Source organism: Callithrix jacchus, chromosome 11, assembly GCF_049354715.1.
Source record: "Callithrix jacchus isolate 240 chromosome 11, calJac240_pri, whole genome shotgun sequence".
In the NCBI taxonomy this organism is placed as follows: domain Eukaryota; kingdom Metazoa; phylum Chordata; class Mammalia; order Primates; family Cebidae; genus Callithrix; species Callithrix jacchus.
This window is the reverse complement of record NC_133512.1, coordinates 5,005,334-5,027,563: the sequence shown is the minus strand read 5'-3', so window position 1 is coordinate 5,027,563 and position 22,230 is coordinate 5,005,334. Positions and strand designations below refer to the sequence as shown.

General features: G+C 50.1%; 1 protein-coding gene across 5 annotated transcripts in view; it reads right to left on the bottom strand.

Moving 5' to 3' along the window:
* Positions 1-249: 249 nt before the first annotated feature.
* The window catches only part of EEPD1 (endonuclease/exonuclease/phosphatase family domain containing 1), a 141,874-nt gene continuing 119,893 nt past the window's right edge, over positions 250-22,230 (bottom strand). For all 5 annotated transcript variants that reach the window (XM_078342204.1, XM_035253163.3, XM_002751330.7 and 2 more), the window contains exons 4-8: positions 19,297-19,407; positions 15,414-15,548; positions 12,473-12,599; positions 2,572-2,766; positions 250-965 (exon numbers count right to left, since the gene is read on the bottom strand). In XM_078342204.1, the coding sequence (XP_078198330.1) occupies positions 766-965; positions 2,572-2,766; positions 12,473-12,599; positions 15,414-15,548; positions 19,297-19,407 (768 nt within the window). In that variant the 3' untranslated portion in view covers positions 250-765. The remainder of the gene's footprint in view (positions 966-2,571; positions 2,767-12,472; positions 12,600-15,413; positions 15,549-19,296; positions 19,408-22,230) is intronic.

Sequence of the window (22,230 nt, the reverse complement as noted above, 5' to 3'; positions counted from 1 at the left end):
GGAGGAGGCAGGGGATGAAGGATGGCTGGGAGCGGAGATGACAGAGCGACTTCACAGAGGTGCAGGTAAGTGGATGGGGCTTGAGAGGCACCTCTGCCAGCCGCAAGGTGGGGACGTAAAAGGTGCAGGGGAGGTGGAGCTGGTCAGGGCTCGACCCTAGCTCCACAGAGAGGCATCTGCCATGGTGCAAACACGCTGTGGCCGGGCGGGTGGGTGTGGGGCATTCATCCCATACTCACTGCAGCCAGGTAGGTTAATCTCTGTTTATTTTTTAAAACAAAACTAAAAATCGCCACTCAATGTATCTGAGCAGAGCGCCCGATTACAGTTAAAAGCTTTCTGTAATGTGCAGCCGGAATGTCACAGGCTGGTGGTCAGAAATGAGAGCTTCTGGCGCTTCTGGGCCGGGGCGCAGCAGGCGGAGCACCCCCTGTTCTCCTCCCTCTGCTCCGGCTGTCCTTGTGCCACCATCCAGTCAGCAGCAGACAGCAGCCCGATGCTGCTCAGGTCCGTGGCATCTAGAGATAAAAGGCGTCTCCGTTCCCCATGGGCTTCTGCTTCGCCTGCCGGGTGGGGCATGCACCTGGCACGCCACCCCCCTGGAAGTCCTTAACCGTCCACAGGAAGGCTCGAGGCAAAGCCCCAGTGCTGACGCTCTGCGAATGAAGATTAAAAGGCAGTTCTGGCCCTGAAGTGTCACCCTCAGGGCTCACTCCTGGGCTGTGCCCTCCTGGGTCCGAAGGTGGACATACAAGTTTGGTGTCATCATCGCTCGTGCTTGATGTTGGCTTCACTTCGCTCCAAGGTCACCCCGCTGCCGTTCCGAGGGGCGTCCTTCTTGCTCCAGTCCTTTTCCACGTAGAGCTCGGCGAGCACCGGGCAGTGTTCAGAAGCCACCCCGCCCCAAGACCAGTTATCTGGAATCCACGGGTTGGTGAGGCCCTCTCTCACCACAGCCCAGTGACCTGAAGGGAGAGGAAAGCACGAGAATCAGGACGCGGGTGTGCGGGGGTGCTGGGCTGGCAGGCGGAGGGCCACGCTGCATGTGTGCAGGCCGGGGAGCCCGGAGAGGCCGCCTCAGGCAGCTGGGAGGTGCCTGTGCCTACGAAAGGTCTTGGCCAATTTGATATTCCACCTAAACGAGGGTTTCTGCATTTAGGCCCCGAAAGCAGCCAGAGGGCCAGGCCTCCTGTCCACCCAGACTCACAGGGGGACATGGGCTGACATGTCCTCATACACGCACTGCTGTGAATCTCATTGCAAGACAGAGACAGATGCCTGATAAAGACGTCCAAAACAAAAGACACTAAGGGAGGTGGGGGTAGAAATTCTTTCTACAGAAAGGGTAAAAAAGAAAATTACAGAAGCTTATGAGAAGTAACAGTATTTTAAAAGTGAGGATTTAGAAATCTATGAAAAAGGAGGTGTATTTGAATATAATTAAATATGAATAATTACAAAAACCATTCTAGAATGGCTGGAAAGCTCTGTGCGGTCCTCTGAAGCAAGGCAAGGTTGTCGCAGGACTGACGGGGGCCTGGATTTGCGGTGGAGCTTCGGCACACGCTGCCGACCGTTCTGTGATGGGGAAACTCCTCCCTGAGCTCAGGAAGCCACCGAAAGGATTTCCAGCCTCCCTCCAGCCCTGTGGGCTCAGCTTCCCCAGCTCTCTTCCTTCCATAGACACCTACCAGGAGCCCGCGCAGGCTGCGGGCTGGTCTCTGGTGCTGGCCGATAACGCATTTCTGCAAACTGAGGCTAGTTTGACAATTATCACTCTCCCTGAGACACACTCCCTTCATCAACTGGGTCCTCCCATGACAGAGTACAACAGGCAGCGCCCCGAGAGACGGGAGAAGCTGGTGACAGTCAAGCCTAGACGTCCTGGTCATGAAGATCTTGACCTTGGCCGCACATTAGCCTCGCTCGCAGTAAAACCCGGGCCCTGCGACTTCTCTTAGTTTTAAATTTCTCACCGAAGTATAATAGGCATCAGTGGGGCTTTGCAAAGTGTCAGTCAGTTTAGGTACACTGTTCTTGTCTTTCATCAAAAGACCCCACTGTCTCTTCCATATTGCTGACGGTCTCCTGACTCAGCAGGTTACCAGTTTGCAGGGAGGGTGAAATCACCCCCACACCCTGCTCCGTGCGGAGCACTGAGCCCTTCTCCTGTCCCATTGTGACACAGCCTGAGACATCTGCTCACCTCACGGCATGTCCACCTCCCAGCACGTCTACCCTGCATCCTACAACACAGTGCTGGAGTGTTTGACAAGTGTTTGCTAGAGGACGGAGTCTCCTAAATTCATGTTATCAGCTCGTCTCTCAATGAGGACTCTGCTAGTCTGTTACCAGCTTGCCTGGAACACATCTGCTTGCTGTAGGTCAGGGGCATTCTAAAATTATCTGCCACGCCCCAAGCGTCTCGGATTGAATGACAGCGATACAGTCATCTAAACAACAACCCTGCACGTGCTCCAAAGAAGGTGAGATGACATGTCGTGTCGGTTCAGACCTGCTTCTCTCACCCGAGGCCTGAACAGGGAAAGGGACAAGTGAGCTCTGCCTCACCTGTGAAAACCTTCTTTAAGCTTTTGCTGATCCAGATGTTGTCCAGAGACTTCGAGCCTTGAGGGTTCTTGGTGCTGATGTTGGTGAAGGTGTGCGCGGGGATCAGGGGCTGGAATTTCTCTTTCCTCAGGATGTCATAGTCATTGCTGTCTGGCCCTTGGCCAAAATCCCCTAAAATAATGACATCTTTTTCTCCTGGAAGTGGAAGGAAGAAAATGAGTTGAAGAGTTGGTGCGAAGTAAAACCCAACATCAACCCTTTGAAACGGGACTGTGCTTCTCTGGTTTGACCCCCGGGGTTAGGATTGCGGCATGGTTCTTGGTCTCCCAACTCTTCCGAACTCCTTGTGCATATCAATCCCCCACCAGTACTAAGAGTAGGTCAGCAGCACGTTTGGAAGTGAGGGGTGGTGAGACACAAAGTTCACCCTTGTTGAAGCTTATGGGGTCCAAATCTTATGACAAAAAAAAAAGGCCTACAGGTCTTGCCCAGATATTTAACAAAACCTCAGCATACCTTTACTGGGCACTTACTCCACAGGAAATCCAGAGATGGATAAAATGCAACTCCTGACCCGGCTGGGAGCAGGGCCTCACACCTGTAATCCCAGCACTTCGGGAGGCCATGGTGGGTGGATCATGAGGGCAGGAGTTCAAGAGCAGCCTGGCCAACATGGTGAAACCCTGTCTCTACTAAAAATACAAAAATTAGCAGGGCATGGTGGCACGTGCCTGTAATCCCAGCTACTCGGGAGGCTGAGGCAGGAGAATCGCTTGAACCCAGGAGGCGGAGCTTGCAGTGAGCTGAGATTGCACCATTGCACTCCAGCCTGGGCATCAGAGCGAGACTCTGTCTCAAAAAAAAAAAAAAGAAGGAACTCCTGCTCTGAGAGACAGACTAGAAAACAGACAAGAGCAGTGAGTAGGTGCAAAAACAAAAACACATACCGAAACCAACACAGCATAGGAAAAGGTGATCAGGGAAGGCTTCTTGGAGGAGGCAATGCCTGACTTGGGTCTCAGAGGATGCACAGAAGTGCTTGGTTCAACACAGATGAGAGGGAACCCAGGCCAGGCCAGGGAGTTGAGAAACAGCCTGGCTTTCTGGGGGTGGGTGGGTATCAGAGGTTCAGTATCAAGAAGCCAGATGTTAAAGATGAGGCTGGGGGCAGAAGCAGCAGCCACTCCTAGAATGGAGACTGTGCTGTCTGCCTGAGGGTCAAATTCAGATCGAGACCAGGGGAAAACCCTGGGTCTTCCCAGCATTCAATGGGCAGCCCACAGTATCCATCCATCCCGTCATGTCGATACACATAATATACCGTTTTCCTGCTGCTGGTCACTTTTAAGGCTGTTCCCAGTAGCCATTGCTATAAATAATTCTGAAGTAAACAGCATCTGATTGAAATAGCTGTATCCCTGCATTTTTTTTTTTTTTTTTTTGAGACAAAGTCTCACTCTGTTGCCCAGGCTGGGGTGCAGTGGTGCAGTGGCACAATCTTGGCTCATCAAAACCTCTGCATCCTGGGTTCAAGTGATTCTCCTGCCTCAGTCTCCTGAGTAGCTGGGACTATAGGCACCCACCACCATGCTTGGCTAATTTTTATATTTTTAGTAGAGACAGGGTTTCACCATGTTGGTCAGGCTGGTCTCAAACTCCTGACCTAAGTGATCCACCTGCCTTGGCCTCCCAAAGTGCTGGGATTATAGGTGTCAGCCACTGCGCCTGGCAGCTTTCTGTCCTTGAAACTATAGAGTCCTCATGAAAAAGTACGGCCATTGTTAAATGCTGTCAGCCTGCTTTCCAAGGTTGCTCTGGTTTCAACTCTCCTCAGCAACCTAAGGAAACTCCTCTTGCTGCACCCCTCACCAACACATTCATTTGATATGTGAAAATGTCTTCCATTTGTACAAGATTCAGTCGTGCTCCCCTCCTTTAGGTCTGAGTATCTACACACATTATTTGGAATTCTGCTGCACAAGGGATGGATCTCTTCTTCCTACCTATTAATTTTTCAACCACTTACTTATATTAATACGGACTCATGGATATTTATGAGGTATTACTTGGGTGTACCTTGAGTTATACCCAGTACTATGTTGATTACTTTGTTCCTGAAATTTTCCCAGCTTTGGTCACTGAGCGATCTTTCAGTCGGCTCATGAGTCCTTTTGACATAACACCCAGCAGGTTTTTTTGAGTACTTCCTTCTGACATTACAAGATGCTCCAAGATTATTCTCTGTGTGTGTATGTGTGTGTGTGTGTGTGTATACACACACATATATACATTTTCTCTTTTTTTTTTGAGACAGAGTCTTGCTCTGTTGCCCAGGCTGGAGTGAAATGGTGGATCTCAGCTCACTGCGACCTCCGCCTCTCTGTTCAAGCCATTCTCTTGCCTCAGCCTCCTGGGTAGCTGGGATTACAGGCATGCACCACCACACCCGGCTAATTTTTGTATTTTTAGTAGAGATGGGGTTTTACCGTGTTGGCCAGGCTGGTCTCAAACTCCTGACCTCAAGTGATTCGCTCTATTCAGCCTGCCAAAGTGCTGGGGTTATGGGCGTGAGTCACTGCGCCTGGCCTGCCATGCTGTGTATTTTCTCAGTCCTAGCATCCGCCATTTCTCTGAGGAGCCCTGTTCCCTTCATTGGAGAATGGCATCAGAAGCAAGAGCTGGGTGCCAGGTGTGCCTGCCGTGTCTATTTTTTGTACAGGGTATTAGTATTTTGTTTATTGATTTATATGAACACTCCATATATAAAAGTATCAATAGGAACTGGTTTTTAGTTTCTCATTTGCCTTTTCATTTGCTCTATGACCAAACTGAAGCTGAAAAAACCACAGAAGTTAAATTTAAAAATGTTAAATGTAGTACAATCTGGCAGAATGTTCCTAGCGAGCCTCCAAAATCAAACAAATATCCACTAAGTTCTTTTTAGGCTTGGTTTCCTACATTTCACTTTTATTTTCCCACTGCCTCCCATGTGATGGTACATTTCACTCTTTAACTTGCCTGGAATTTACTTTTATTTTTCATACAAATAATTAACCCCCTCTTCCAGTATCACGTCTAGAAGAATCCTTTTATCCTCAACTAAATTATACTTGCCCATTATCTTAAATATCTTTTGTATAACACATCTATTTCTGAGCTTTATTACATCTCTTTTTGAGCTACTACTATATGTTTTAATATTCTTTCATTTAAAATGTTTACATATTCTCATGATATTGAAACTTTTATTGCAAAAATTTTTTTAAACTAAACTTAAGGCTGTTCTCTGCTCCTCGTGTCCCCTTCTAGACACTCTACACAGAGAGGAGCAGAGGTGTTTGTTCATAGTTGTTTTCCCTCAAGTGATAGTCACTTTACCTATCAATCCCCACTTTTTTTTCGTCACAGTGTATCCTGGAGATGGATCTGCTTCAAAGAAGCAGTTTTCAAGGTTTTTTTGAGAAAGAGTCTCACTCTGTCACCCAGGCTGGAGTGCAGAGGTGCGATCTTGGCTCACTGCAGCCTCTGCCTCCTGGGTTCAAGCAATTCTCCTGCCTCAGCCTCCCGAGTAGCTGGGACTACAGATGCGTGCCATTGCGTCTGGCTAATTTTGCATTTTTAATAGAGGCAGGGTTTCATCATGTTGGCCAGGCTGGTCTCGAACTCCTGACCTGAGATGATCTGCCCACCTCGGTCTCCCAAAGTGCTGGGATTACAGGCGTGAGCCACTGCACCCAGCTAAACATTTTTTCTTTTTAAAATGTATGGGAGGGGGAGGTGGGGGTGTTCCTTTTCTCAAATGAGATCCTGTAGGAAGCCTCAAAAGTAGAGAGGGTGAAAGTGGAGCTTCTCTGACTGAAGTGGGAGAGGGAGCTCTACAAAAAGCCCTTGGGGCATTGGGAGTTCAAAAAATGATAATGCGTGAGTCCCACTCTCCAAAATTGGAGTCCACCTGGAGAGATTCTGATTTTAGTGTCTCTGGTGGCCTGGTATTCAGCACTTCCTGAAGCTCTATGGGATTTCGTGCCCAGCCAGATGTGGGAACCACACCTAGAACATTGAGAGCTCTGCTGAGACCTGGTGCAGTCAACTACGTGGAAACATGGTAAGGGCGGGTACCTCGAGCTGTCAGCGCGGCTCACCCAAGACCGCCATGCCACGGTTCTCCACTGACGCAAGAATTTCTTCAAAAAGAAATCTTCGCTAAAGGCTTATCGTTTCCTTCAGTTTACCACATGCCTAGATATTTTCTATTTTCTATTTTTATTATGAATGGGATCTTTGTTTTATCTCATTATATTTTCTCTAATGATTATTATTTTTAATCTTTTATTTCCATAGGTTATTATTTATATATATCAAAAGCACTAATTTTTATTTTTATTTTGTAACTAGGCAGTTTTCTTAATTCTCTTACTGGGAATAATTTTTTTTAACTTTAGGTGTAACAAACTGACAATCATATTCCCTGAAAACAATGACATTTCAGTGTCCTGTTCTCCCAAGTCCTCATTTCACCTTATTAATCCAGATTAACTAGGAGGAAGGGTGGTCACAGAGGGGCTGAAAATGAAACAAAACCCAACACAGGAGCAAATTTGAAAACAGTGGCTCTAGGCTGGACACAGTGCTCACATCAGTTAATCCCAGCACTTTCGGAGGCCGAGGTGGGCAGATCACCTGAGGTCAGGAGTTCGAGACCAGCCTGGCCAACATGGTGAAACCCCATCTCTACTAAAGATATAAAAATTAGGCAGGCATGGTGGTAGGCACCTGTAATCTCAGCTACTTGGGAGTCTGAGGCAGGAGAAGAGCTTGAACCTGAGAAGCAGAGGTTGCAGTGAGCCTAGATTGCTCCACTGCACTCCAGCCAGGGCTGGAGTGAGACTTTGTGTCAAAAAAAGAAAGAAAGAAAACAGCTGGATGACTCTGAGTATGGAATTCGAGGTTTGTCACTTCCCAGCTTTGAGACCCTGGCGAGCCTTTTAGTCCATAAAAGAGAAAGAATAAGCCATCTCCTCCCAGGTTGGTGTCAGGATTAGAGGAGCCAGCAGAAGCGCCGGGCACGGGCACTCACATACAGCATGGGCCCTCTTCCTGATCAGTTCCTGATCCAGTTTCACATGTTTATCAGGGAGAGACACCCAGCGGAAAGTTCAATCTTTGTGTATAAGAACTACAAGGGGATTTCAGGGCCAGTGGGGAAAGGTTTTTTCTTAAAGTCTTTTAGACATTTCTCCACAGTCTGATTTACTCTAGAGGAAGTGGGATAGTCCTGAAGCACTTTCCACGCGAAGCGAGTAGAAATCCTGAAAGAACACCTACACCCCAGACCCCAGCTGGGCTCTGAGGAACTCCCCTTGGCTCTGCCTGATCCTTGTCCCACAGCAGGAGGTGGCATTTCTGCCACACCTTGTGAAGGAGGCTTTAGGGAAAGCAGTTCATAAATGAAGTCATAAATGTATCTTAGACACTTGGCAAATCTTTTTTTCCTGGCCACGGATGTGCTTTGGTAACAATGGCTAGAGGGAAAGGAATCTGTAGGGAAGCCACCAGAGGGCGCATGTGCATTGCAGGTGGCACCCTCCTCCAGGAGGCAGGAGGACAGCGGGTGGGATGGGAAGCCTCTCCTGCAGGGCCACCCATGCCATGGAGAAATCAGTGCCAGCTTGAATAACAGTCACTTCCTCGATAGTACGACACTTAACAGCCACACCCCGTGGGGCAGGGGCTATTAACATCTCCCCTTTCCAGGGAGGAAACTGAGGCTCCCAGAGGTGCGAAGGTTTGCCCAAAGTCACCAGGCCAGGCCTCAAATCCAGGGCTCATCACAACAGGCTAGAATGAAAGAACCACATGGATGTGGCCACTGTTCACTGCGACACGAAATGCATCGGCAGACACTCCACAACCATATGCTCGGTCACCAGACAAGTGGAACCACAAATGCCCCAGAATCAGAGCGCAGTTTGATTGGGAAAGGGACAGAGAGAAAGATGCTTCGTTCACTGAATATCAAGGAAAACACCGTTCTCACATAATGAGGGAGGTTTTCAGGGGGATGCAGGGCTGAAAAAGACGACTCCAAAACCAGGAGAGATGCTGGCGGCAAGGGTCAGTCGAGCCAGCTCTGTGCAGCTTCCGGAGCGACCATGCTTCTCGTTCTGAATGAGCACGTCGCGTTTCTGACAAGTCGTGGTCTTCCGGTTGAATCTGTGTCTGTGATGACATCAGGCAGTTCTTGCCTCTGAGAATCCACAGGTAGATGCACAGAAGCCTGATTCTCTTCCTAAAAAGCCTCTTGTCTGGGCTGGGCTCCTCTGTCACTCCCTTTATTCCTAGCAGTGAGAGGAGAACGCTGGGGGCTGACTTCCTCAGAGAGTCTCTAGATTCATAAAACGCCAGTGACAACTGCAGGGACCGGTTCCCACTGAGGGACCCTCTGCCCAGATGTGAAGTGTTACTATACACCGTTTCACTCTTGCTCGCTTCACAGAAGGAGACTGTCACCAAGACCCGATGAGGGCTGAGAAGAAGGTTCCACCAGGGACCAGCATATTCCCAGACGTCAGCCTGCGTGCACTTTCCAGACAAAGGCAGACAGGCCCAGAGCTTGCTAACCGCATCAGTTCTGCTTGCTCTGACAGGAGCCTATGGAATGAAGCCTTTGTCTTTGCTTTAGCTGAACCACTCTGCTGCCCTGTTTACCCTGGTTAGACCTGGGCGGGCTGGATTGCTCCCTGCATCCCTGGGTCTGGAGTATCACCAGTTAATAATTAATTGGGTATTAGTTACAAGCAGGGGACACAGGCAGCATGAGTCACTGTCCCTACTCGGACAAGTCAAGGCCAAGCCAGGCTGTGGGTCAACATTACCTTGGCAATCTGGAATAATGACCTGCCCAAGGCTTTCTGCCCAAATCCTGACCACTCCCTGGATGCCAGGGGTGAAGTAGAGGACGGTGACCCCCTAAGGCTATCTGAGAACTTAGGAGCTGGCATCTTTCCTTTCTGCTTCCACGTACAGGTTGAGGTCAGGAACGACCTGGATAGTCATGTCCACAGATGTGACAAGCTATCAAGTCGTCCTTTTTCCAGATTAGAGTCTAAGGATGGGTGGACAATTTCCCACACAGCGGCTTCTTGGACGGCACATCTTCTGACTGTTTTTAGCCTGAGGACTCATCCTGGAAGTGGAACCTTGGTCACGGCATGCCCGGGTTCAGAATAAGAGCTGCCGCACCAAATTCACAGCAGCTTGTTCACAACAGGCCGGGGGCGGAAGCCAGCCAAGTGTCTATTGGCAGGTGAATGGCTGAGCAATGGAATATGGGGGGCGGGTGCACTGTGGAATATTACTCAGCCTCAGAAGGTGGGGAAATTCTGACACGTGCTATGACGTGGATGAACCTTGAAGATACTATGCTAAGTGAAACAAGCCAGACACAAAAGGTCAAATGTTACATGATTCTACTTATATGGGGCACCTAGAGTAGTGAAATAGAGACAGAAAGTAGAATGGTGGGTGCCAGGGGCTGCAGGGAGGGGCGCATGGGGAGATCTTATTGAATGAGGATGAAAGGTTCTGGAGGTGGATGGTGCTAATGTTTGTACAGCAATCTGAATACATTAGTAGCACTGAACTGAATATGTAACATGATTAAAATGACCAATTTTATGTTATATATATTTTACCACAACAAAAAAATCTTGTTAGAAGTGCAATTTCAAATACATACGTAGATCCTTTAAAATGTGAGTCTATCATTTGACTGAAATATACTTGTAGTCAAATCTTCATGAATCTCCCAATGTGAGGGGCCAGTTTAACAAGGAAGTCTTAGAAAGCTGGAGCATATTGGTCAAGACTCAAAAGGCAGAAGAGAATTCCAGGCCTCCAGCTACAAGCTCACCTAGACAAGGCCAGCATTCTGAAAAATGGAGCCAGAAGGACAAGCGCAGGGTCTTGAGAGCCTTGTCAACCTTTCCTTTTGGGAAACCAAGTGCAGAAAACCATCTCTCTTTGTTGGAACATAGCCCCCCTTTCTGCTGGAGTTCAGCTCCTTTTTTTTTTTTTTTAAGAGATGGCATCTTGCTCTGTTGCCCAGACTGGAGTACAGTGGTGTGATCACAGCTGACTGCAGCCTCAACCTCCTGGCCTCAAGTGAGTTTTCCTCCTTAACTTGCTGAGTATCTGGGACTACTGGTGTGTACCACCATGCCCGGCTAATTTTTTCACTTTTTTGTAGTAGAGATGGAGGTCTTAACATGTGGCCCAAGATGCTCTTGAATTCCTGGGCTCAAGTGATCCTCCCACCTTGGCCTCCCAAAGTGCTGAGATTAGAGGCATGAGGACGGCGCCTGGCCAGAATTCAGCTCTTTTCATGTTCTCTTAATTCTTCTCGTGTTTTAGAGTCAGCTCATGTACATGGAGTCCCTACTGTGCGCTTGGTATTGCTGCAGACAGTTAGTTAACCCTCCGGGCCCTGCTATGAGATGGGTATTGTCCCCTGTCAGATGGGAGCTTGAAGTGGTTTGGTGACTTGCCTGAGGTCCTACAAGAGTGAAACCCAGATACATAAGACCCATAACGAGATTTAGACTCAACGAGACAGAAAATTAATAAGGATATCCAGGACTTCAACTCAGACCCGGAACAAGTAAACTCAATAAATATTTATAGAGTTCTCCATTTAAATACACAAAATATTGATCGGCCATTATTCATACCCATTTTTAGAATGAAGCAATATTCCTGTTCTCTCTCCCTCTTTTTCTTCCTCTTTCTTCCTCTCCTTCTCTCCTTTTTTTACTTTTCAACATCCTAGTTCCTCACCTCTGCTCAATACATTCCTCTGAACAACAACAACAAAAAGAATTATTCAATCAATAAATTATTTTACTGTCTTTAAATTTGTTGGAGGAAAATTCCAGGACCTGTTTTTGTTTTGTTTTGTTTTAATGAAGTTAATCTAACCCATGCTTAAAAGTTAGGTGTTTCACAATACTCAATCCATTCTGAGAACTGCTGGTGGGCAATGCCACTGTCAATTATTTCCCTTTCCCCCACTGAGACACTCTGGGCTCTCTGGTGATAACAGAGGAACAAACAGAGTTGCTTTTCCAGATCTCAGTGTTGTCAGAGTTGCCTTTGACAACAAGGAAGGAAACCCTGCCTTTCTTGCATATATGTACATATAAAAGGAATGGCCATCAGCAATCATCCTGCAAGGGAATCGTTTCCCATCCTCTGAGGCAGGGAGGAGAGAACAGACCTTCTGAGAGCCGTGAAATAAATGAAAACCACAGCCTGTTCTGGGCTTTCCCTCATGGTCTGAGCCCTGGCTCTCAGCGGGAAAGCCTACAGTCCTCATTCATCCCATTCACCAGGTAAAAAAAAAAAGAGTGAAACCCAGCATTTCTGACAGGTTCAGGGCTTCTTCAGCATGCTCTGTATCCCACGAGGGAGAAAAACTGAATTCAGCGATAATCAGGAATTTACCAAGTCTCCCTGTCACCCCGTCTCTCTTTCACAGGAAGAGCACATGCAAATCCGCAGGGAGCACCACCAGAGTGATGCCCGAGGCAGTGGACCCAGGATGCGCTGTCCTGGGGGAAGGGCATCATCGCTTATATTCTTCCCCCCAATCCTTTCCATCTAAATGAGGCTAAAAAGCCACAGAGCCGACACCTTGGAGCGCATATGCTAGGTCCACAGAGACAATGACGTGGCCGTGCAGGGTCAGCGGGACTCCGTGAGATGCTGGAGTTTTGACTGTCCCCCACACCTGCAACTCACATTGCTGACAAACAGCCAGCCCAAGCGGTCAGAGATGGCTCACAAGAGGCCGTGCTGCTGCTCTGCACGAGTGGCCGAGCCATGGAGAAAGAGAGTTTCCTACCTTTCAGGGTTTCCTGCAAGGTCTGTGCAAAGCTCGCCAACCGGTGGCCATCACTGTGATTCTCGCTCCCCGGGAGGGTCAGGGCTGCCAGGTGAAGGTTAACAAGGGTCAGGTCGTGACTTCCCACCTGGGCAGCGGGAAACAAAGTAGCAGGGAGAGGCTCAGAGCTCGTATTTCCTGTATCCGTTACAAGCAACTCATAAATGGCTTTGTACAGTGTTGACAACGGCAAACAAGAAGAAGGCTGGCTCACACCCCCAGGAAATAATCCAAGGTCTTTAATCTTCGATTTTTCCAAGGCGCCTGCAGGAACAAGAACTATTTTCTCCTGCCAGTCCACCCCTAACATCCTACTTCCCACTCCTCCCTTAGGGCCTAAAAGATTGGGCATATCTGTGTATCTGTAAATGTCTTGAGTTTTTTTTTTTTTTTCTTTCTAAGCAGTCATATATAAGAAGGAGGTGGGAGGCCAGGCCTGGCGGCTTATGCCTTGAATTCCAACACTTTTTTTTTTTTTTTTTTTGAGAAGGAATCTCATTCTGTCACCCAGGCTGGAGTGCAGAGGTGTGATCTCAGCTCACTGCAATTTCTGCCTCCCGGGTTCAAGTGATTCTCCTGCCTCAGACTCCCAAGTAGCTGGGATTGCAAGTGTGCGCCACCATGCCCAGCTAATTTTTGTATTTTTAGTAGAGACTTTACCATGTTGTCCAGGCTGGTCTCGAACTCCTGACCTCAAGTGATCTCCCCGCCTCAGTCTTCCAAAGTTCTTGGATTCCAAAGTTCTGGGATACCAGGGATTACAGGCATGAGCTATCACATCGGGCCACAACCCCAAGCACTTTGGAAGGCTAAGGTGGGAGGATCACTTGAGGTGATTTGAGACCAGCTTGGGAAACATAACGAAACCCCAATTCAATCAATCAATCAAAGAAGGAGGTGACTCTGAAAGCTGGTTGGTATTACAGACTTGGAGCTTTTCTCCACAGGGCCAGCCTGAGGTCTCCTGCCAAGACCCACTGCTGAGATCTGCCACCTCCTCCTCCCTACACCTCCCACACATGCCCCTCTGTGTTCTTTGCTCTCTGGAGCCCACTATAGCCGGATGCTCACTTTAACCTAATTTCAAATGTGTCCAAACCCAAAGCTTACAGAACCTGGGCAGCTCGAACGCGCCCCAGCCCTGCATCCCGAAGGGCAAGTGCAGAAACGCGGGGGCAGAGCTTGTCTCTGGGCATCACAGCACTGCTCAGCTGCTCAGGGCTTAGCAATCTTGCCCTTCGGTTTGTCATGGCAACCGACACAGCACTGCCAGGAAGGGAAGGGGTTTAGGGGAAGCCCCCAGGAAGTGGAGGGTGCCAGTCTCATCTTACGGATGTGGTCCCACTTTGCCACCACCCAGGACCAAGAGCTCTGCAGCTGCAGCTCCGCCTGCTAGAGAAAGCATCTTAAGGCCGGGTCGGGGGCACGGTGCCTGAAGAGATGAGCCGCCTCTTTGCACCGCACCATTGACCTGGCCTAGAATGTGACGTGAAGTACAAGGGGCCAAGTGCCTGTCTAGGGGGCCGCTTTATTTAGATGATTGGGGCTAATCAGCATTTTCTCACTGAGCCCTTAAAAACAGCCTGCCTCTTGGTGATACTACCTGGCCTGACCGTAATGCGGCCGGTACTGTAACAGCCACTTGACTGCTAGGAAAGTGGCCAAGGGTGGTGTGAGAAGGCTTAAAGTGATGGTACCTGGCTGACTTACACATCAGTACCACGGATACAACCGAGGGACACCCCCAGGTGTATGTGTGCAGACAGAGCCCCGTCAATGTCATAGACAGAGGTATGAGAGGGGGTGCTGGGTGCAACGAATACTGTGAGGGTAAGCACACACCCACCCTCATCAACTCACAGCTACGAGTGTGTAAGGTGGCTTGGGGGCTTGCAGCCTCAACACGGGGGTTGCTCCCAACCCTCAGCTGGCACATACCTCCTGGGCTGGGGTTTCAGGTGACTATCAGGCTTCAGAACTTCTCTGGAGCACACAGAAAGCAGGGAGCCTATGCCCAGCAAGGGATGTGCTTGCTGGGCTCCCAGGCACCAGACCTGCTTGCCTGGCCTGTGAGTTCACGGTCAGGGGCCAGGGATAAGGCTCATTGACTGCCAACTTCATGACCTGCTTTGGCTTCTGACCGTTTTGCTGTTCATTAACACTTCCCGAGGGCATCCGGGAGAACCAGAGAGGCTGCGCTCGATCAATCTGCTGAGCTGCTCCCAGACTCGGGGTGGGGGGTAGGGCACAGTGGAGAGAGACTCCCACATGGGTGATGCCAGTGATGGGGCTGCCCCTGGCCCACAGCCCAGAGCTCCTCCTGAACCCCCTACAAACCCAAATGGCCCCTTGAGGGGTCCCTCTCCCTCATAATAAAGGAATTGGGCCTGGGACGCAGCTGAGAAGGGGCACCTCTGGCCAGATCTGCTGCCCTCCAATCCAGCCATTCCCAAACAGCAGGCCTTGTGAGCCAGTGCCGGGAAGGTGAAGGATCACTGAAGGTGCTTTTGGAAAGCAGGCCATCCAGGGCCCCATTCCCCAAATTCTGTGTCTGGTGGGGTTTAGGAATCCCTGACTGTAGGAAAATCTCCCCAGGAGACTCTGATGAGGGTCAGGTTCAGGAGCTATCCCGGATCCCCGCCCCCTCGCCCTCCCCCCTTGCCCTCTCTCCTGCCCAGATGCCAGAGTTACTGGGGCTGAGAGTCTCAAATCCCTTTCATTCCTGCCCCCGTCAAGTTCGCCTGCCAAGGAAGCCCCAGGAGAGACAAAAATCTCCAACCATGAGGGACTGAAATCAAAGCAAAAAGACAAGACTTCTCTTGCTTATGGTTTTATAAAATGAGACCTTTTCTTTCCTTTTTAGAAAGTGGATTCCACGTCACAGACAGCATGGAGCGGGTACCTTGAACCGTGCGAGGTATGGGCTCAGGCCCACAGGCTTCCCGTGCCCGTTGCTGGGCGAGCTCTCCTGTGAGCCAGCATCTCTCAGCTCCACGCTGGCTGCTGCATCCCACAGGAATCCCGCATACCCGGCTCCCTGCAGCAGAGAGGGAGACAGAGCGTTGGTGCCAGAGCCCTAGTGCTGCCTGGCGAGAGGCCAGAGACTGAGAGGCAGCAGTCCCTGCTCTGGTTCCAGCTGCTTCTAAACCAAAAGCACACCACAAAAGCCACAGCCACTCTCCTTTGCGGTTCCCCAGCCCAAATAATTTCACATATTGCCAGTTTCAGAGCTTTCCATACAGCCAGGGTGGCCTGGGCTCCTCCGTCTTTGTGGGGAGGTGGGTGAAGCCCAGGCCACGCGCAATTATCTTCGGAATCATTGCATCCCATGAGGTAGCGATTCATGCTCGCATTTCCCAGATGAGGCCACCGCGGCTCAAAGAGGTTAAGTGACGTCCCTGAAATCCCACAGCTGACTGCAATGCTGAGACTAAAACATGCCTCCAAGGGATGGCTTTTGTTTACTGATTAGCTGCAGTTTACAATAAATGGTGTCGGCACCTAGTAAGAGCCCATTCAGTGTTTGCTGGGTGAGTGCAGGTCACAGCTGACGGTCCTAATGGCTTGGGGCTGCTTGAGGGCCCTCCGAACGTGGATGGGGCCACAGCTGAGGTGTGCAGCTTGGGTCAGAAGCGCCAGGGCTGGCGGTGTGGCAGGGTCCTGGTGTTAACCCCTGCCGCTCTGAGTGTGCCTGCTTTGCGCTGCTGCTGCCACCGGGAGAGGGGTGGGGCTTGTGAAAGAATACAGGCTTCTCCTTCCCACCCCACCCCAGCCTCTGCTGGTTCTGAGAGTGCTTCCTCTGCACCTGCTGTCTGGGAGCCACCTGCGTGTCATTGCAGGGGCCAGCAGTGCTCGTTACCACTCTTCCTCATTGCAAAAGCAGGGGAAGTGACTCTGCACAACCACCCACAAAGTCCCCAGGGTCAGCTCAGGTCTAAGCCACACACCTGCCAGGCTCAAACCCTTGTCTGAACATGCGTGTTTTTAGGAGGAGGGAGGGAGGAAATAAATGTATGCTGTGCAATTCTGTATTTGAAATTATCTAGCCAGGTGCGGTGGTTCATGCCTGTAATCCCAGCACTTTGGGAGGCTGAGGCAGGGCGATCACAAGGTCAGGAGATTGAGACCAGCTTGGCCAACATGGTGAAACCACGACTCTACTAAAAATATAAAAATTAGCCAGGCGTGGTGGCGGGCACCTGTAGTTCCAGCTACTTGGGAGGCTGAGGCAGGAGAATCGCGTGAACTCAGGTGGCAGAGATTGCAGTGAGCCGAGATCATGCCACTGCACTCCAGCCTAGGCAACAGAGCAAGACTCCGTCTCAAAAAAAAAAGAAAAATTATCTCCTTGCCCACCCACTGGAGAGCAAGCTGGTTTGAGAACGAGAAGACCTAGGCCTCAGTCCCACCTGAGTCACTTAGCTGTGGGACCCTGGGGGAGCCACTCAGGTTTTCTAAGCCCGTGACTGTCCTGCTGGCTTTGGAGGGTTCTCTCCATCTGCCGTTTCCTAAGCCACGTGTCAGAGTAAACTCACCTAAGGCATCACTCAAGTCACTTCTGCCCAGAAGCCTTCAGGGGCTCCTGGAAGGCCCTGGAGGAGGAGCCCCTGCAGTAAAGCTTGGTCCTTCCTCTGCTCCCACACCTGTTCAGCACTGTCTCCCCACCCCCCACACTTCCCTTCCTGCTGGTGCTGCTCCTTCCACCGCTGGTTTCTCGCCCCCTCCTGGGAGCCTTTCCCAATGCCTCTGACTTCAGTGCTCCCCTCTCCTCCAGAACAGCAGCTGGAGGAGCAGGGTTTCCAGCCAGAGACAGCAAACTGGGCTCGGGTCCAAGCACCACCTCACATTGCAAAAGGGTGGCTTGTGGGCAAGGTTCATCTTATCAGGTCGTCATCCTCACAGCTGTAAACCACCCCTCTGGCTACCGTGCAAGTCCTAGGGAGCTGGGGAGAAGACGCCTGGGCAGAATTTCAGGCACCGGAGAAATGGTCCCTGCGGTTACCACTTTCTTATGTTTGTCTGGGGACAGAGATTGAACATTTTCAACCTGCGGATGTATTCGGTTTGATTCACATAGTGTTTAAAAATTTTTTTGGATTATCTGTTCATCTTTAAAATTCAGGAAATTTCCCATTAAAATGAAACTAGGAGGTTTGGCCACACTGGGCCCACAATACTGCATGGTAACAACAGGGTGGACATGGACCCAGCTGCAGCCAGAGCCAGGCATGAGCTCTCTCAGCCCACCACAGGTGGCCAGCCTGCCACTCACGCCCATCCTGCCTGGCCCTGGCCTGTGCTGTTAATGACACATTCTAATGCACAGTGTCTTTTAAAATCCTATAGCCACCCTATAGGTGAGCTAAGGAAGGGTTATCGCTCCCATTTTACAGATGGAGGAATTGAGGCCAAGAGGTTTTGGTGGATGGAACTCAGGACTCCCTGCAACCTCATGTTGTTTTCCAATGGCCTCAATACTCTGAGCTGGAGCGGGGTTATGTGTCTTGCCCTCCAAAGCGCTGTGTGCTCCCTGCGGGAGGGGCCAGGTCAGGCTCCAGCTGGGATCCCCACTGTGTCTCGCAAAGAGTTAAAATGTGCAGACCTGGAGAGCTGGGGCTGCTTTTCTCCCCATCGTGTATCTGGCATGAAACATAATGCCTGCTACATAGCCACCTTCATTAACCATTTGTTGACTGAATGAATACAGTGCTGAATGGACTATAAAAGGCTCATGAAGCTCAGACACCTACATACATGTGAAGTGTGATTAGAAAAGGCAGGTAGCATCGTTCTTACTATTTCTCTGTGGACTGGAAGCGAGCATGGTGGACTAGACACATTCAAATGCAGCTTTATCTGCAGCCTTCTCTGAATGCGTGCTGACTCACTGTCAGCGGCAGGAGCCATTTACACCCCCGAACATAAAACCCAGAGGCATAAGATTTACATGCACCTTTTTAAGTAGCAGCCAAAAAGAGAGTAGGGGCTTACTGTCAAAAAATGGCCACTTTTAATCCAGCATACATTTATGACTTAAGAGCCCAAATTACAAACGTTAATCGTATAAGTATAAACCACGTGTTTGTAAGCATGTCAGATATACAAGGGATTAAAAAATCTGCACTTATAAGAAAATTATGTAATAATACATTTTCAACTCCGGATATTCTCAGGAGTCTGTTTAAAAATCCAAAACTCCACTGATGTTAAGCATGGCAAGGCGAATAAATCTGGTCTTTAATAACATGAGGGGAAATGTGTATTTACAGAGTTTTACCCTTACCTGCCTCTATGGGTGATACCCATGAAGGAAAATTCAAAACCGAAATCTCCTGAACATTTCAATAGAACATTTCTATGCTGAAATTATGTGCATAACTTCCGCCACTAGAAGCAAATACTTCATGTGCGAAGTAAGGTGAATGTGAAGTTTTCAGTCAATGAGGAATGAGCTCTGCACAGACTTGGCAGAGGACAGAATGTGGCGAAGGGATCAGAAGGACAGGGCAGAAACACCCGCTTGTTGCCTTGGCCCTGGGCAGGGTTTCTCCTCTCCTCCCAATACCCTAAGCTCTCATTTCCGTCTGGGCAGGAGTCCATTCCCGACCTAAACATGAAACGAGAACCGGGCATTTGGAAACCAATGTCAAGGATTTACAATGGGCAGAAATACAAAACTGCATCAAGGATATTGACAAAGGAAAATTTTAAATGCCCTTAATTAGAGAGGAAAAGTATGTTTACATTAAATGAAGAGAAAGGCCAGGTTTTTCAGATGAGGGTACCTTCTGGAGCTGACTAGAGGGCTTCTCAGCAACCACGGCTTTCCAGCATCCCCGGGGCCCCTTCCACTTGCGGATGTTGGGCAGGGTCGGCTGGTTTAGCTCCACGCAGAACTGCAAAGACAGAGCACAGGTCAGCAAGCATGGTTCGAGCCTAAAGCGGTCCCGGCGGGCGGCCTGAGAGGCCAGGCACGGCATGATTCTGAGTCATCAGCCTTATTCAGAGACTGCTGAGCTACGTCGCTGTTTTTTCAAACACCAGGGTTTGCAAGACCCAAACGACTAAACAAGACCACACATTAAAAAGAAAACTGCCTGTGTGTGAAACACCAAATTATCACCTGCGGACCCTCAGTTCACAGAAATGGATTCTCTCTGTCGCACTCTTGCCCAAACAGTTCAAATAAAAAAAGTCCTCAGACTCCGTTTCATCCTTGTAAAAGCGAGGACCTGGATCAGTGTCAAATCCAAGGAAGAAAAAAGATGGATACATGGTGCCTTTCTTTTTCCGGGCTCAGCTTAGTGGGGCAAAAAATGACCTCCAGCTTCAACCTGAACCACCATAGTGCTCGCCGTGCTTTCCTCCTGCTGCGGACGGCTGCTGCACCCATGTACGTGCATGCGGCATGCACTTCTTTTGCTAATGCGTGGTCCACCAATGTGGCTGTAAAGTGGTTGTTACTGAGGCAAAATAAAATTGCACACAGTAGGATAAGGAGTGGAAGAACCAACTGCACACAGTAGGATAAGGAGTGGAAGAACCACCCACTTCAAAGTATGGAGACCGGCTCCTCTAACTCATGTCTCAAACACAACCCCTTCTCTTGGGGATGTGCCCCCTTGTCCTTCACAAGCCTTGGAGCACTCCACTGGTCTGTCTCTCTACCCACCCCTCTGAGTGACAGCCTCTTGGCTTCGCACCCAGCATATCACCACTACGTTCCCTTAAGATCTCTCATTCAGCCCCACTGACGCAGCTTATACCTGTATCCAGAAGACCCCAGCAACTGTACCTGCAGCAGATTGCGCTCCTGAGTTTTTAACTGGACTTCCCACTGTCTCCTTAACATTTCCACCTGGAAGTCTCCTTAGCCCCTCACACCAGCAGGTCCCAAAGGGAACATGTTATTTCCTCCCCGACCCAGTGCCCATCTCCGTCCAAGGCACTTCCATCCTTCCCACTGCTTGAACTCCCTGGCCTCCCGCCAGCGCATTGATTCCACTGTCGCATGTGTCTGGGGTGCCTCCTTTCTGTTCTCCAGCCCACCTGCTGGAGCCTGTTTCAGAGTCCCATCTTCTCTTAAAGGTGGGGGGTGGCCCTGGCATAGCTTCTAAGAAGTCTGCCTCTGGACCACCCTACAGCTCTTCCTAAATTACCGTCATGGCCATGCTGGTGGTCCTCAAAGTGTGGTCCAGGGGTCAGTAGCCACAGCATCACCTGAGAACTTGCTAGAAATTCCCTGGCTCCATCCTAGACCTGAGCAGCAGCTCTGACGTGGGCCCGGAAATCGGTGCCTGAACAAGCCCGCTAGAGGATTCTGATGCACAATTGGGTTTGAGAGCCGCTGTGGCCACCCAGGTCCTCCCTCAGCTTCTGCCCCAGATCCTGGCAGTGTGTGAGCAGCCACCGCCCTCCCAATGCCTCCGCTGCAGAAAGCCGCTCTCATGCCCTCTGGGCAGTCCACATCCAAAGGTTGCGAGAGCCCAGGGTCTAAAGGTCTGGTCTTTGCCCTCACGTTGCTTGCTTTGTAAGAGGGAAGATGAGGCACCAGCAAGTACTTAGCCAGTCATTTCTACAGGGACAAGCGCTGCGGAGAATATGAAACCAGGGAAAGGGAGGCAGAGTGCTGGGAGGTCTGCTTTGGAAATGGCTATTCTAGGAGTGACGCTGCATTTACAGTTAGTCAGGTAAGCATCTGTCTTTCTCCAGCTGTGGACTCCACAGGCAGGGACTGTACCTGAGTCTCCTTTTCAAACCCTCACCTGGCACAGAGCACAGCACCCAGTGATGCCCTCGAGCATCTGCTGGTGAATCAGAAAACTCAAGGCAAGACTGCAGGCTTCAAATCTGTACATGACAAACAAAGTGGGGAAGGTCGGGTCTGCGGTGGAGCATTTCTCCTTAGGCTGTTATCCAAGTAGTTGCCTCAGTTGTAACCTGACGCTTTGCATCCAGCTGTGTTCTATGCTGGGAGCTTGTCTGGAAAGCATTGTCTCTGGAATTTGGTCATCAGTGACTTTTATGAGTTCCACTTTCCACACTGCCCAGAGCAGAGTAGCTGTGGACAGAGTCACTGTTGACAGGGTGGAGTGGGGAAGGTGGAGAGGGTGGGGTTTCACGCTGGATAAGTCCCCTTGGCCAGATGCTCCTGGCTGGAAGCCATCCTCAGATGGGAAATAAAACACTTCGGAAGATGCAGCCAGAATTTATCGACTGTAACGTTGGGGACCCTCGAGGAAATGTACTTCGCAAAGGGTCCCACTTCCTGCGGGCGAATCATTTGCTTGCTGAGTGATCGTTAGTGCTGCATCCCAGAATCATTACAGACAGAGCAGCTCTCCAGTGCCCAGCTGGTGCTTTGCTGTTCTCCGTGCGGGGGGTCCCAAACCTGGCTGCTCATCAGAATCTCCTGGGATGCAGATGTACCCAGGAAAGCTCTATTTTTAAGAAGCCCCACACCCACCCTGCCAGGGGATCAGCCAACCAGGATGCTCAGAGAGGCCCAGGCTAGGGTGTGGGGGACACACCACGGTGCTGTGACTCACCAGGATCATAATCTCTCCTAACCCCCAGGAGGATCTTCCTTCAGATACCTGAGGACAGGTGAATCTCCCACTCACACCCAAACTCCACCCCAGCTTAGAAAACCCCTTCCTGGTAACACCACTTTGATGGGAGGGGTCGGGAGTGTGAAGAGGTGGCCCAGGCTGACAGCA